General features: G+C 47.8%; 8 protein-coding genes across 8 annotated transcripts; 4 read left to right on the top strand and 4 right to left on the bottom strand.

Moving 5' to 3' along the window:
- Positions 1-128: 128 nt before the first annotated feature.
- On the bottom strand, positions 129-640 carry PADG_02763 (cyclin-dependent kinase regulatory subunit; the record flags this gene model as incomplete). The annotated part of the gene is made up of 3 exons (XM_010759818.1): positions 129-191; positions 275-419; positions 537-640. The coding sequence occupies 3 exons, from the start codon at positions 638-640 to the stop codon at positions 129-131; spliced, it is 312 nt and encodes a 103-aa protein (XP_010758120.1).
- A 1,407-nt stretch (positions 641-2,047) lies between these two features.
- Positions 2,048-5,016, top strand: PADG_02762 (uncharacterized protein; the record flags this gene model as incomplete). Its single annotated transcript, XM_010759817.1, has 8 exons — positions 2,048-2,125; positions 2,335-2,426; positions 2,518-2,560; positions 2,634-2,693; positions 2,796-3,229; positions 3,308-3,569; positions 3,640-4,387; positions 4,517-5,016. 8 exons carry the CDS (start codon positions 2,048-2,050, stop codon positions 5,014-5,016), a joined length of 2,217 nt encoding a protein of 738 aa, XP_010758119.1.
- Positions 5,017-6,093: 1,077 nt separating this feature from the next.
- On the top strand, positions 6,094-8,701 carry PADG_02761 (hsp75-like protein; the record flags this gene model as incomplete). The annotated part of the gene is made up of 7 exons (XM_010760293.1): positions 6,094-6,139; positions 6,338-6,388; positions 6,562-6,688; positions 6,823-6,988; positions 7,064-7,771; positions 7,847-8,327; positions 8,433-8,701. The coding sequence occupies 7 exons, from the start codon at positions 6,094-6,096 to the stop codon at positions 8,699-8,701; spliced, it is 1,848 nt and encodes a 615-aa protein (XP_010758595.1).
- Positions 8,702-9,472: 771 nt separating this feature from the next.
- PADG_02760 (uncharacterized protein) lies at positions 9,473-10,164 on the bottom strand (the record flags this gene model as incomplete). Its single annotated transcript, XM_010759816.1, has 3 exons — positions 9,473-9,689; positions 9,823-9,905; positions 9,997-10,164. The coding sequence occupies 3 exons, from the start codon at positions 10,162-10,164 to the stop codon at positions 9,473-9,475; spliced, it is 468 nt and encodes a 155-aa protein (XP_010758118.1).
- An 814-nt stretch (positions 10,165-10,978) lies between these two features.
- PADG_02759 (uncharacterized protein) lies at positions 10,979-12,026 on the top strand (the record flags this gene model as incomplete). The annotated part of the gene is made up of 2 exons (XM_010760292.1): positions 10,979-11,545; positions 11,682-12,026. 2 exons carry the CDS (start codon positions 10,979-10,981, stop codon positions 12,024-12,026), a joined length of 912 nt encoding a protein of 303 aa, XP_010758594.1.
- A 307-nt stretch (positions 12,027-12,333) lies between these two features.
- Positions 12,334-13,544, bottom strand: PADG_02758 (uncharacterized protein; the record flags this gene model as incomplete). The annotated part of the gene is made up of 2 exons (XM_010760291.1): positions 12,334-13,316; positions 13,391-13,544. The coding sequence occupies 2 exons, from the start codon at positions 13,542-13,544 to the stop codon at positions 12,334-12,336; spliced, it is 1,137 nt and encodes a 378-aa protein (XP_010758593.1).
- Positions 13,545-13,932: 388 nt separating this feature from the next.
- Positions 13,933-14,199, top strand: PADG_02757 (uncharacterized protein; the record flags this gene model as incomplete). Its single annotated transcript, XM_010759815.1, has 1 exon — positions 13,933-14,199. The coding sequence occupies one exon, from the start codon at positions 13,933-13,935 to the stop codon at positions 14,197-14,199; it is 267 nt and encodes an 88-aa protein (XP_010758117.1).
- Positions 14,200-14,476: 277 nt separating this feature from the next.
- PADG_11486 (uncharacterized protein) lies at positions 14,477-14,671 on the bottom strand (the record flags this gene model as incomplete). Its single annotated transcript, XM_010760649.1, has 1 exon — positions 14,477-14,671. One exon carries the CDS (start codon positions 14,669-14,671, stop codon positions 14,477-14,479), a length of 195 nt encoding a protein of 64 aa, XP_010758951.1.
- Positions 14,672-15,332: the final 661 nt, after the last annotated feature.

Raw genomic sequence — 15,332 nt, 5'->3', positions numbered from 1 at the left:
TGTCATTAATTGGTGGGAGGCTGGTAGTTAATTGGTCGCCTGTATGATGCCAACCAGTCAGTAATAAGATAGTGGAGGTAATGATATAACACAGAACGTGCAGATTGGAGGAACTCATGGCGAAAAACTCACTTGAAGAGCAAAATGTGCGGTTCTGGCTCGTGGACTTCGTAGTGTTCCCAGCCCAAGCTCTAGAAGAACAAAAGGCAGAGTGTCAGCATGTTCCACGATGAGAAATCCAGATGGCACTTTGCGCCAGGCAGGTTCAACATACCTGCGTAATGCCCAGGCCTCTCCACTCTTCCTCCCACAGCAACTTCAGCGTTCCCTTGGAGTGGTCGAAATAGTCGGTGGGTATGTTCTTTAGCATATTTTTGGGTAGTTGGACATGGCGGTACTCGAATTCGCTATCCGAATATCTGTACAATTGGAGGTGTCAGAAGGGCAAATGGTGTCTTTGGTGGGTGTGATATTCCTTTTAAAAATAAATAGAATGGGTTTCTTCCACGTATAAGCAAGGACAGACCAATACATACCTCGAAGAATAATGTATGCCTTCAATAAACTCGTCCAGTTTCTCCCGCTCCGGCTCCAGGAGTAGCCGGGGCTTCTTGTTCCTTCGTGAGTAGTCGATATCCATGATCACGAAAGAATGTAGTTGCTGTCTGTTTTTCAAAACAGAGGGATCCAAATTAGGTACCTATTGTAGGATGGGTATAGGTATAGCGTTCTCTGTCGTATAGGATTCTTTTCAGGTGAAAGGGGGCCTGCCCAGCTGGGATGGATGTATTGAGCGCGGGCAAGTGGTGTTTTAGACACGTGCGCAACGTACCGATTCAATCGTAAAATAGGACTTTGGTAGAGTGCGGGAAAGAATGAGTGCGGACAGTGTCTTTCCTCCAGCAGGAAAAAGAGGAAGAGATTGAAATGCAAATGAAGGACTATGCGAAGCCGGACCACGGGAGGAAGAGTCGAGTTGTATGTGTACGCTTCCTCTTCAAGCGGCAAAAACAGGCGTAACGCGGGTTGTTTAGTTCCTAACTCACGGACCGTGACTGGAGAAGGAGGCCTAGTTGGTGTCCAGTAGCAGTAGTAGCTGTAAGAAATGCCAATGGCAAGTATATGCGAGAGGGGTTGGGTTGACAAGTTTCTCTCACAGCAAGCAGTGAGTAGTGAGAAGTAGTGAAAGTGAGCAGTAAGTGAGCAGTAAGTGAGCAGCGGTTCGAGTTATCATTTGTTGTTTCGGTGATTGGGGGATAGCGTATTTCAACTGTACCAACCCACGCCAATTTAGTCAGGGAAATTACATGTTGTGTTTGTCTTGTTTGTCTTAGAGGTAGTCTCTTCATACTAAATTTGTGTGATGGCTAAGTTCGCGTGAAATATATCATAATAAGTAATGTATTTCTCCACTCCCTTAATCGCTTCGTTCACATGATATCAAAACTCTATTTGTTCTATATACTGGTTTGCTTGGCCTCATCATACAGTGTCCTAATGTACTGTACGCGACGCCGCAGCGGTGTCTCTGCAGCTATATCGCACATATTGGTGATTGCTGGGAAGTTGATGGTTGATTACGTTAGTGTATTGTATTGTGTGGTACGGTATTTGTTGATTGGAGTTATTTCCTGTGTATGTATTTGACATATTAACATGGACCCATAAATAACATGTGTAATATGATACCGTAATATTACAACATTTTCACGCAAAATTATCACCGAGATCCGTACCATACCGTACCGTACCGAACCTCACCCCATACTCTCCAATACTCCGTTGTGTACTCTAACCTCGTCATGTCGCGTTGCAGCATCATCGTCTTGTTCTCGTTCAGTTACGCTGCGACATCCTAACTTCTGCCCATCTTGCGCCAGCCACACCCTCTGCTACTGTGCCGTCTCCCGCTGCATGAGCGCTGCTATTACCCGTGACTCTTCATGTCTAAATCCCGCCAACCCTCGGTCCAACCAATTGCGAACCTCACTCTTGCCCCTTGCCCTGGCTCTCTCGTCGCAACTATCCCCAAAGACACTCCACAAGCATGACAACTAAACGGCGGGGAACCGTGGCGGGGTCTCCAGAAGGCCCTGCAAAGGGCCAGAAACGGCGCAGGACCTCAGTAAGTTTGTCAGTTTGGTGTGGTTTTCTATCATTGTTGTTCTCAACCGGTGCTTGGGAATTGGTTGTTCTCAGGGAGAACCGAAATACGATTGACCCTCTCCCCGGCTCCGGCTAAATAGCACGCCCCCCCGCATCCCCAAGGTCCCTTCGTGTTCCATCGTGTGCTTTGATGTTAATATATCTGAGCTAAATGTCGATGCCGACTAGACTTATGTCCCCGAAACAGACGAGACCCCCGAGAAAACAACAGAAACAGGTCTAGAACTGCTCGCGCTGATCAAGGAGGCGACTGATAAACAGTATGTTATTGGATGATTTGCATGGGTCGCTCTCCTGGAGACGTTTGTTTAGTGATCCCCCCCGTTAACTTATGTACTTCTTTCACGATAGTGGACAACTTGTTGCAACGGAATTTCTGCATCTTCCTAACCGGGTGAGCTCTATTTCAGCTACCAATCAACCCCCTGCCAACTGCGCATAGTAAGCTAACCACTGTCATTCAACAGGAAGAAAATCCTCACTATTACAAAGCGATTCGCCTTCCAATTGCCCTGGATACTGTCGAGGTATGACCCAATCTTCCACAAGGGACTCGTGATATGTTTACCTCAAGCACATATTTTGCATTTTAATCACTAACTGATTCCGCGTTTTGGCGATGTTTTTAGGACAAACTGAAAAAACGTGAATACCTCTGTTTAACTCCTGTAGAAAGTGACCTCCGGAGGATGGTTAGCAACGCCAAGTATTACAATGACAAAGGATCAATGATTTTTTCCAACGCTGAGCGCATACGGAAATTAGTCGCGAATAGAATGTCTACAATAAACCCCGCATACAACGATCCGAACTACGCACCTTTTGCTACCCCGATACCAGAAGACGAAGAAGAAGTGGAACGGGAAGGAGAAGAAGTCCAGTCCCCGGAACCTGAAATTCACGAGGACACTAAAGTTGAGGATGAAAAGTCATCCGCAGTCGAGACACCGGGCTTGGAACAGGGTGACTCCAATGAGAACGCGCATTTGAACTTTGAGGGGGAAACTTTTGAAAGTGCTCAGGAGAAGATAATTGCTGGAATGATTCGATTAAAGGATTCAGAGTGAGATTGTTTGCTTTGCATGCAATTGCCTGCGATCAAAGTTGCAACGCTATTGTAATGTGCTAACACAACATTTAGTGGCGAAGAAGTCTTTTTCCCGTTCCTCAGTATGCCTGATCGGAATTTATACAAGGAGTACTATGAAATCATAAAGCATCCCGTGTCCCTCAGGGCCATCCTAAAACTGGTCCGAGGCACAGACGGACGCAAGAATTCTACCAAAACCACTCCTTTCAAGACGTGGGATGCGTTCGAGGAGGAGGTCAGCTACATCTGGCGCAATGCCAGAAAATTTAATGAGGATGGCAGTGAAATATTTGCCCTTGCTGGGTCACTTGAGGTAATTCTGCGACAGGTGGATTTCTTTCCCAGGTATAGTGTAGGTTTCAATTTCGCTGACAAGGTGCTAGGAATACTTCCATCGGCTTCTTGCGGAAGCACGAAAGCAGGTCCCTGAACCCGCCTCGACGACAAATGGGGGTAGTCCTACCCCACGCATTAAGCTGCGTGTAGGAGCCACAAAGACCCCAGAACCAGCGCCGCCGAAGCTCACGTTGCGATTTCCTGGGAGAACTGGTGACCAACCGTCATCGGCGGATATAGAACATCGACAGGGAGGTGTTTTGATAGATAATGAAGCGCTGCGCAGGCAGCAGGAACATGTCAAGGCAGCCACGTCTAATGGACTAGGAGTACCGGAACGGCCGACACCGCCCACAAGAACGCTGAGAGATCGATCTGGTTCTGGGACCAGGGCGGTTTCGACGCGAAGCACGCGATCACAGGAGCAAGAGCAGCAGCAACAGCAACAACAACAACAGCAGCAGCAGCAGCAGCAACAGCAACGAAGCAACGCGGGGTCATCGCCTGTGCGGCCTTCGTCTGCTGCCAAAGTTGAAGGTACAGGGGTATCAACTCCTACTCTCAGGAGCAGGACGAACCAGGAACATGTAAAAGCGCCCCCCAACGCACGAAATCGCACAGTTTCCGGACCAGCTGAACTGTCTAGCAAAATGCCACCATCGACGGATGACCCGTTAATGCAACAAAATAACTCAGAGACGCTGTTACGGGCGTTTAATTCTCGTTCATATTCCTATCCATTTACACCTACAGCGGTGCCGCGGTTGAACCTGAGATTACGAAAGCCAGGCAGAGGTAAGATAAACCATAGATATATCTCTAAATATGTTGAAGCCAGAGAAAATTGCGCCCCTAAGAAAAAGAAAGAAAAGAAAAGCTGGCCCGAACCATCACTAACCACTTAACCCGTGCCACCACCATTAGCCGCCCTCCTCTCCAACGTCCGATTATCCAGCCACCCAAACCTCAACCTCTCCAAATCCATCCTCCTCGATATTCCCCCCTCCCCAACCCTCACCAGCCAATCCATAACCATCAATCTCCCCGCCAAAGCACACATCATCTGCATATCTCCCACAATCGCCGTCCCCAGCCCCAGCCCCAACCCCAGTTCCAGCTCCAGTCCTCTACAGCGCCAAACACAACTCACCGTCACGGCTGGCGGGCATCGGATATCGCCGATGCTGTCGCCGGCGCGGACGATGGATCCGACAAGGCCGTATTATGAGGTTAGGCTTGGGGTTGGGATTACGAAGATTGATGTTGAGATGAGTGCTGGTCCTGCGCGGGGAAGGGTAGGTCCGGCTTCAAGTTCGGTTGTAGGTGCAGGTGGAGGGGGAGGTGGAGGGGGAACGAGGGCTCCTGTGCAGGTGGAGAGTGAGTATGAGCGGCTGACGGTTTATGTGAATTTGATGAGGAGGTAGTTGTTGATCCTTTGATTTCGGGGGGTTGGAGAGGAGAGGGGGGAGGGGGAGGAGGAGGGGGGTTAGCGGTGTCCCTTTCCAAGTTATATTGGATTGGATGCTAAATTCTCCTTTACACTTCAGTCATTCCCGTGTCATACCCTATTCTGTTAATTAATTCCTTCCCTCCCCGCCAACCTCCCTTACCGTGTTCTCGCAGCGACATGAGGCGTATGTGATATGGTCTCTGGGTTTTGGTAGGTGGCCGGACTCTTTTTCGATTCAAGGCAGCGGCCACATTCTGCAGGCGTTCGAACCACTTTCTGCGCAACTTCTCCGTGCTCCGATGTGAAACCTTGTTTTTGCTACTGTATTAATTATCAGGTGTTAGCTAGTTGCCATGTGCGAGGGTTGCTCAGTTACCCTTGTTGCACAGGTCTTTTCCTTCTTCTTTTCCTCTTCTTTTCCTTCTTCTTTTCCTCTTCTTTTCCTTCTTCTTTTCCTTCTTTTCATTCTTCTTCGTCTTCTTCTTCTTCTTCTTCTTCTTCCTGTATTATAATTAAACTACCTAGGGAAAATTAACCTCAGTTTCCACAATAATATCCACTGTTTTTGCCCTCCGCGTTGCCCCCTTTGCCTTGACTTTGCTCTGGACTTTCCAGCCGAGGAACAAATTAAGGGCAACAGGCGGCTGACTAAGCTCTCATACTAAAAACCTAGTCCCAAAAAGGCTTAGCGCTGCTCTCGTCAATTGGTTCGTCACGTTTTTTTTGGTCCAAGCTTTGGGCCTCGATAAATAAGCCGCTGGATAAAAAAAGGTCAAGAGCAAAAAAAAAAAAAAAAAAAAAAAAAAAAAAAAAATCACCACTAACCAACAACCTCGACATCAACACCGAGCTCATTTCCTCTGCTTCGTCTTCTTTCGTCGTCTTTTCCCTCTTCCTCTTCCTCTTCCTCTCCTATTTCTTCATCCATCCTCCAGTTCGTCCTCTCTTTTCTCTTCCTCGTCCATTCTCCCCCTCCGCTCACCGCTTCTTCCTCTTTGATTTCGGAGAAAACGCGTTGAAATAACAAGATAACACACACATTGTTTTCATCATGTCTTCCGACGAAGTTTATGAGGGTGCCATCGGCATTGATCTTGGTAAGATTGATTGATATAGTTATTGCCTATCCAAGCTCCACCCCACATATCCCCCTCGGATGCCAAACACAATTTTATTTATCCTCTGTAAAGGAGGAAACAGAGCAATCGAAATCGAAATCGAAATCAAGTATTAATATTAATATTAATATTATTAATAATAGAAGTGCAATAACTAATATCTCCTTTTCTGCTTAGGCACCACCTACTCGTGCGTTGCCAACTACGAGGGCAACAATGTCGAAATCAGTATGTGTTTTCTTTCCCACACAAAAATGACTCGTGCACACAACAATATCTACCACACACACGCACAACTTGAATATTTAACCCCTCGCCCCACACACTATCCAACCACAATGACAACCCCCGAGAAGTAAATAGTGGTGCTAACAATGGGTTCTCATCTGCCCACTGAACAGTTGCCAACGAGCAGGGTAGCTTCACAACCCCCTCCTTCGTCTCCTTCACCGATGAGGAGCGTTTGATCGGTGAGGCGGCCAAGAACCAGGCTGCCATGAACCCCCAGAATACCGTTTTTGATATCAAGTAAGTTGTTCTCAACGTTCTTCATTTGATTATTATTGTTGTTATTTTTTTTAAAATATATATATATATATATATATATAAAGAAGAAACCCCCGTTTCGTTAGATTGATTTGCTAATACTTCTGGAATAATAGGCGGTTGATTGGACGGAGATTCGACGACCCCGTTGTCAAGAAGGATGTCGAGTCGTGGCCTTTCAAGGTCGTTGACCAGGGCGGAAACCCCGTTGTCCAGGTCCAGTATCTGGGCGAGACCAAGACTTTCTCTCCCCAAGAGATTTCTTCTATGGTCCTTATGAAGGTGTGTATCTCACTGCATCGTTAACGTTTTCGCCATGGGAAAAATCAAATAACTAACAGCCCCCTTCAAAAACAGATGAAAGAGGTTGCTGAGACCAAACTTGCCAAGAAGGTCTCAAAAGCCGTCATCACCGTCCCAGCATACTTCAACGACAACCAAAGACAAGCCACCAAGGACGCCGGTGCAATTGCCGGTCTGAACGTCCTCCGTATCATCAACGAGCCCACCGCTGCCGCCATTGCCTATGGTCTTGGCTCAGGAAGATCCGAGAAGGAGCGCAATGTCCTCATATACGATCTCGGTGGAGGAACTTTCGATGTCTCCCTTCTAAACATCCAGGGCGGTGTCTTCACTGTCAAGGCTACTGCTGGTGATACCCACCTGGGAGGACAGGACTTCGACACCAACCTTCTCGAACACTTCAAGAGGGAATTCGAGCGCAAGACCAAGAAGGATCTTTCTGGAGACCCCAGAGCCCTCCGCCGTCTGCGCACTGCTTGCGAGCGTGCTAAGCGTACTCTCTCCAATGCCACCCAGACCACCATTGAGATCGATTCTCTCTTCGATGGCGAGGATTTTAACTCTCAAATCACCCGTGCTCGTTTCGAGGATCTGAACGCCAAAGCATTTTCTGGCACTTTGGAACCTGTCCAGCAAGTCCTCAAGGACGCTAACATTGACAAGAGCAAGGTTGACGAGATCGTCCTTGTGGGTGGTTCCACTCGTATCCCCCGCATCCAGAAGCTCCTCAGCGACTTCTTCAATGGCAAGAAGCTCGAGAAGGTAAAAATCCCCCACAACTCTTTTTTTCATCTGAAAAAGGGAGCCTGAAACTAACAAACGATAAAAAAAAAAAAGAGCATCAACCCCGACGAAGCCGTCGCCTACGGTGCCGCCGTCCAGGCCGGTATCCTCTCCGGCCAGGCCACCTCCGCCGACACCAACGACCTCCTCCTTCTCGACGTCGTTCCCCTCTCCCTCGGTGTTGCCATGGAGGGCAACATCTTCGCCCCCGTTGTACCCCGCGGCCAGACCGTCCCCACCATCAAGAAGCGCACTTTCACCACCGTCGTCGACAACCAGCAAACCGTACAGTTCCCCGTGTACCAGGGTGAGCGCACCAACTGCGAAGACAACACCTCCCTCGGAGAGTTCACTCTCGCTCCCATCCCACCCATGAAGGCTGGTGATGCGGCCTTGGAAGTCGTTTTCGAGGTTGATGTCAATGGTATCCTTAAGGTTACTGCTACGGAGAAGTCCTCTGGTCGCAGTGCCAATATCACCATCTCCAATGCCGTTGGCAAGCTTTCCAGCACCGAGATTGAGAACATGATCAACGGTATGTATTTGTATTCAAACCCCACCCCAACTAAATCAGTTGAAAACACTGTACCCAAGAAAAAAAACTTAACTAACCCAACTTCCTTTCTCTTCTGCCCAACAGACGCCGCTAAATTCAAGTCCAGCGACGAGGCCTTCAGCAAGCGCTTTGAGTCCCGCCAGCAACTCGAATCGTACATCTCCCGCGTCGAGGAGATCATTTCGGACCCAACCATGTCCCTGAAGATCAAGCGTGGCAACAAGGAGAAGATCGAGTCCGCTCTCAGCGACGCCATGGCCCAGCTGGAGATTGAGGATTCGTCCCCCGAGGATCTGAAGAAGAAAGAACTGGCTCTTAAGCGGTTGATTACTAAGGCGATGGCTACGCGGTAAAGCTTCTTCTGCTGCTTGTGGTTGTCTGCGATGTCCGTTGATGATGTTTCCGGGTTATTTTCTTTTTCTCTTTCCGTCGAGGAAGAAAAGGAATGGGATGATAAACGTTTTCCCACCCGCTTTGTGGGTGGTCAGGGGTTGTGATGTTGCGCCGTTGTCCTTGTGTGTAGCTGGCATTTTCTCATATCCTGCACGATTCGTTGTCAAAATGACCATGACCTTTCATATCCAACCTGCTTGGTTGACTTGGTTGATCCCCTGCCCCAACCTCTGACCAAGATTGAGACGATCGTGTTTTCTCTTTTGTTATTTACCCCTTTTTTTCAAGTTTTGTGAAAATGGGGGCGACATCATGAACTGGACGGACTTAAATTGTTTCTTTTTATCTTCATGTCCCGTTTTTTTCCCCCATGTCTTAGCCGTCTCGTACGTAACTAGCCTTTTTCCTTTTCTCCAACGTAGCTTTTTTTTTGTCGCTTGATTTTTGTTTTTCACGGCCTCATAGAAAAAGTTTGAATTTTTTTTTTTTTTTTTCTCAGAACATTTCTTTTTATTTCTCTTGTTCTCAGAAGTAACTTGAATAAAATACATACATCCAAATGTACCTTGGTTGCAGTAGGCGGAAAGCAAATTTTCTTCTTGCATTAATAACATTTCTGCCTTTTCTTTCTGTCGATGTTTTCCTCAGGAGTCAATCTATCCGTTTGTCAGGAACGCGTGGAATGTGTGAGACGGCTAGAAGTGCAGCAAGGGCACATTTTCACCAATATTTCACCGACTCATTTCGTCCATCAATTCCAATAAATCATTCTGGTCCTCCATTTCCTCATCAACAATTAAGAGCTGCCTTTCACGATAACCTTCTCTAGGAGCTGGCGAGGCATCCTGCGACTCGTGGAGACTTCCTACTCCTTTTATTACCCATCTTTCCTGAGCGTTTGTAATATTGAGAAAGATCAGGTAGAGAATGACAACGAAGTTCAACACACTATGGACTATTCTCAATGTCGAGTCCCGACCTCAAGTACCGATAGTTGAGTGTCTTGTCTGTCAGATGCTTTGATCCTTTCCCAGCTTCAATGACCTGATCCATAAATCACCATCGACTACCTGTGCCTCACCTTTGCCACCGGGTAGTCCTAACAGGATCAAACTCGTTGGTTGCAGCTGCACTGCTTCTGCGACCGTTTGGCCATGTTGAAGGCTGACAGAAAAGCTTCGCGCAGAACGGCCTTACAGATATTGCAATGGTCGGCTTTTTTTTTTTTTTTTTTTTTTTTTTTCAGGTTGAATACTAAATGAGCGGGCAATTCAGTGTCTTCGCAATCTCGCACGCTGGCAACTAGTTGCTTCGCTTCATCAGTTCTTGTATCCAACTCAGCCGCCTCTCCATCCACTTTGTCGACGACAACTACGTGACACAGTTCATGGCCTGTCTCGGCACTTCCATCTTGCTTCCGCATCTTGAATTGACTTCCGCGCTAATGCCATGAGCACGCAGCTCTTCGCGTTCCTATCGTCCCACTCCACAGTACTTCGATGCGTCCATCGCTCAAGTTTAGAAGTTGACCGACATGGCCACAGGCAGGGCGCGTTTTGTTGCACTTTGGATGTTTTGCAGCTGGAAACGTGTGAGCGTTTGGAACGCGTGAGTCTCTGGTTGTGGGAAGGATGGCCGCTCAAGCCGGTAACGTTTGAACTGGGGTTCTGCGGCACGAAAGGACCAGGCCTGCAGGATGGGAGGATAATGGGACTCCCGGAAGATGGAAAAGTGAAAATTAAGTATATAACTTAGTTCAAGACGACGTTGGTGGTTGAGAAGAACGTGACAAAGGCAGCATAGTGTAAATAGATCAAATGGTTTTGCCAGAGGGACACACTGGAATATTCGATTTCCATTGCTGACGATTTTGGGGCGAGGGCAGTTTGGTTAGTATTTATGAACAGGAGAAAGATTTATATTGATTATATTTGTGGGTTGAGCGAGGTGGAGTGACATTTAAATACTTTACTCTGATGCTCAGATTGTTTGTCCATTGAGATAAATATTTATCTGGCGGCAGGAATAAATATCGATGAAGAGAATAAAATTGCACCAATATACCAAAGGTATATGGATATTTGCAATGATATTATCCCTTGGTGCTGCTGTCTGAATCTCCAAAATCCAATTCCTCCTCCATTCGAACCTTTAATAAATATTTAAATATTGAACCACCTCAAACTCTCCCCTTTGGATATATATCTATCTACCACCACACCACATCCACACCGACCATGTCTCCCGTCATCCGCTCCTTGAATTCAGAACTCCTTTCTTTTCTGACCTCCAGAACCGCAAGTGCCAATGGCTCCTTGTGCTCGCTATCCATCCCGCTGAGAACTCGTAGCTCTATCATCACCAAGAGCTCTAGATCGGCTCTCCCAGCATTTTTGCACAATGTCTCCCTCATTCTTCCTCGCACAACCACAGCCTCCCTCCGCCTACAATCTTTCTCTACAACCTCTCATCTCTCCAAGAAAAAGGATAAAGGCAACAAATCCTCGTCGCGAGATGCGGACAGTGGAGCTCTCAGCGGCGGTGCGGAAACACTGGATTCAGACGACCCATTTGGCTTCACCCAGCTGGACAATGACATCGCAGAGGCGGTTAGAAAGCTGAAAGATGATATCTCGAAGCTTCGGGCAGGCGGGAGAGTTAACCCAGAAACCATTGAATCGTTGCGTGTGGCGGTTACGAAGGGTGATGGCAAGGGGAGCAAGGAGACGGTGAGACTGGGGGAGCTGGTACAGGTTATTCCCAAGGGTGGGAGGATGTTGACGTTACTAGTGGGAGAAGATGAGGTGTGCTATATCCTCCTCTTTTTTTATTTTTTATTTCTATTTTTTATTTTAGTTTCCTACAAGCCCAATTTTGGCCCACCCTCAAAGCATCGATTCCATTATCATTCTTAGATACTAACAAATTCTGAAATCCTAGTACGTAAAACCCATAACCTCTGCCCTGCTCTCGTCCAACCTGTCCCTTAACCCACAAACGGACGCACACAACAGCCTTCAGCTGAATGTGCCAATCCCGCCTCCAACCAAGGAGTCACGCGAACAGTCTGTCAAAGACGCGAAAGCGGCTATGGAAAGAGCTTCCAACGCCGTGCGCAATGCTCGTGGCGCTATTAACAAGAAGTTGAAGCATATGGGGGTCAAGAAGCTTGTGAGGCCGGATGACTTGCACAAACAGATAGAGAAAATGGAGAAGGTGGCAGAGAAGGGTCAGAAGGAGGTTAAAGATGTTTTTGAGGCAGCGAGGAAGGCATTGGAGGCCTGATTGTTCAATTCTTCTTTTTAAATCGGTGGTGACGTGACGTATGTGGACGATATGCCGGCGTTTATACAGCTGCTAGTTACTATATCTGTTTCTTCACATGTTGGGATACACGGATGAAAGAGAGGGCTTCGCACGTCATATAGGTTGGATGCTAATTGAGCACAGAAAATAGAAAAGAAGTAGATATGAAACGGTTATCAAGATGGAAATGTAGTATACAATTAATGAATCTTAGATATGGCAGGTTTAGATGAAGGAAAAAAAGAAGCAAGATATAGAAAGAACCCGATCCTTTGCAAAGTATGTTCTAGGCTTTGGGTCTCGCAACCTTAGGCTGCGGCAACGACTTAGAAAGTGTCTCCAAAAACACTGTCTTTTGCGATGCTTGCCACGTCGAGTTATTCGTCAAATTCCTTATAACATCTTGCATAACTGGATGTCTAGTAGCATGCATCTTCATCCACTGGTCCTTCTCTGACTTATACTCGCCCGAAACCAGCCTTGAAACTAACTGCTTCTTCTGCGTCTCGTTCATGGGTTGGAACGACATGTCCTCCGGCTCGACCATAGTCCCCTTGCGATCCGTTAATTTATCCGCACGTTCGGCCTCCATTTTCCGTGCCAACTCCACCGCTTCATTTTTCTCATCATCGCTATAGAAATACGTCCATTTCCCCTCATGGACGCGTTTCGCTAGGAGATCCATCGGCTCGAAGCCGTTGGGGTATCGCTCACTCATCCATGCTAGGCGTTCATGCAGCGCCTCCTTAGGACCTGTCTCACCCATTGGCAGAGCCGGCCACGTTCGTTGCAGGTTATCAAGATTGTAACCGTGCGGGATATAGCGGACGGGTTTCGGGCGCTCGCGCTCCCACTGTTCGAGATAAGCCTTTTCCTCAGCTTCCTGTTCTTCCTTGGACATTTCGCGACGGCCGGTCCACGCACCACCCCCACTGTCGCTCTTCGACGATTTGCCCTGTCTCTGACGACGGGCTGGACGGATGGTTGCAGGACGCTTGGGAGTCCTGAGTCGGCTGGTATTACTTCCTAGTTTTCGTAGTGTGGCAGGTGCGCGGAGGAGTTTGATAGGCTTTCCGCTTGCTTGAGTGACTTCGGCACCTAGAGCACGGGCGTCGAGTGGTCCACGGTGCTGTTGTTGGAATGGCTGCTGTTGACGGGTGATTGGTCTACCTTCAACTATACGACGGATGAGAGGGGTGGGAGAGGAGGATTGATAAGAGGAGCCATCAGTCTGCCTTCTTGCAGTGCCACGGGAGGAATTTAGACGGTCTGGCTTTTTAAACCTAGTGATTAGTATAAATGCTGTTCCTTACTTTGCAATCTCCGCAGTTGTGGAAACACACCTCTTGAATCATCACCATTCTCTGCTGCTCCGCTAGATGACGAGGAAAACAGCCGAGCAGATATAGCTGTTGCTGCTCCTTGATTCCATTTTGTCACCGCGGAGTCAACAACTGAGGTCCACTGGCGCGCGGACACGCCATAGGACTTGAACATCTTCGTATGCTATTCACAGTATCGCCCTATGGAATATGAGGAGAAGCGGCGCCCAAGCTACCCCACTGGCAAAGGGCTGGGATGGGTAACGAAAACTCGCCCGATGAATGCCAACGGATGGATCTGAGTGTGGGTGATGGGAAGTTGCATCGAATGTCGTTGAAGCAGAAGGTTGAGGTTCGGCAAATCTTTTCTCAGCCATCACGTGATAATTACAACAACTTTGATGACCAATAAATAGCGTCAACCTCAAACATTTCTCTTCAGCCTCGGATAGTTTCATATCTAAATCCAACAACAGAACCAAAGCAAGTCAAACCTGAAAGCTAAAAGGAAAAATTAAAAGGAAAGGGAAAAAAGAGTTAACAGAAAAATAGAGGAAGAAAATATGCTCCGCCGAAAACCCACCGCCATTACCATATCAACCGAAGACCTAATCGCCTTTGAAGAAGAACGCCAACGCCAACAACAGCTCAAAGAAAACAACCAGCAAAACAAACTAGCAAACAGCACAGGTGGCAGTAGTATCGGTGCCGGTTTCTACTCTGGCTCCGTCGCGTACGATCCTAACCATGAGCTGAAACCGCTGCCCGGCGATAAGGCGAGGATTGTCCGAACGCGCGATGAAAGGATTGGTTTGGGAAGAACGGGATGAGCCGGCTTCTGCGTCTTTTTGATTGGGGGATTGTTTTTTATTTTGGCAGTATAGGGGTTACTTGATAGGAACGATGTGGTTTTTGTCTTTGGTTCTCTGTATGGCATCGTTGTGGTGCCCGTGCAAGTAGTTCGGTTTCTGCTTTGACGGAGGTTGGCAATGTGAGGAGGGTGCCCTGAGGGAAGTAAAAGAGGGAAAGAGGGGGGCAGAGGCAGAAGCGGTTGAATGGTCCACGGTGTATGATCCAGCTATACCGATTCCAATGATGTTCCTTACCTCAAAACCAGAGCATCAAACCGCCAACGACCGGACGCAGAGCGGGGATCTTGTCTCGATACGATGGCTTCCTTCTACATATCCGCTGATGGTTAGAATCCGCTTTGGTTCCGTTGCTGAAAACATTTTGCAACCTGTCCTGCTGCTTGAGTGCAGTATATAGCACAACGTTTATTCGTTCGCGGTGGTTGGCCATGGCAACCTTCGTTGTCTCTACCATGCCAACAAGGAGCCATATCGGTGGGGAGAGGATTACTTCGTTAGTCCCGTGGTCTCGAAAGGATGAATGAGGGAAGGACGGAAGAATCTACGAGTTGTGTCGCGCGACATTCTATCTCTGGGCCCTGGGGACGTCTAGCAATTTTCATCAACTTAACGGGAACGGGAACGTGTATAGACTGGGTTGGTCAGGTTTGATCGTCAAGAAGTTCGCTATAGCAGATTCTCTGCCGCCGCTGGAACATCATATTTCCCAACAATAGGGATCATGCCGCACACCGCTTAGTCAAATTGCGATGTGAATTACGTTCCGTTACTCCAGCGTTGCCGTCGGAGACACCTGATTGTGGAGAATGGACGACGGAGATGGTGGGGCGAGAGCGGGTTGCTCCCTGGTTGTCTGTATGTATAAGCAGATGTCACGTTGGAAATTTCCAGGCTGGAGTTGACAGAAAAATATGCTGCTGTAGCTTTCTCCAGAGTAATAAGGGGCATGAGGGAACACGAAGCTGGAGCAACTTTTACATACCTTCCAAGCCACAATTCCCCCCCTACCCTCTCTCTTCACGTCATGTGCTCCCTCGAGCTATTTCAACGTCTGAAATGAGTTGAGGTTGTGTCAGTTGTAAAGTCATTCA

The sequence above is a fragment of the Paracoccidioides brasiliensis genome (assembly GCF_000150735.1).
Source record: "Paracoccidioides brasiliensis Pb18 unplaced genomic scaffold supercont2.3, whole genome shotgun sequence".
Classification (NCBI taxonomy): domain Eukaryota; kingdom Fungi; phylum Ascomycota; class Eurotiomycetes; order Onygenales; family Ajellomycetaceae; genus Paracoccidioides; species Paracoccidioides brasiliensis.
This window is presented reverse-complemented; position numbering and strand designations above follow the sequence as displayed.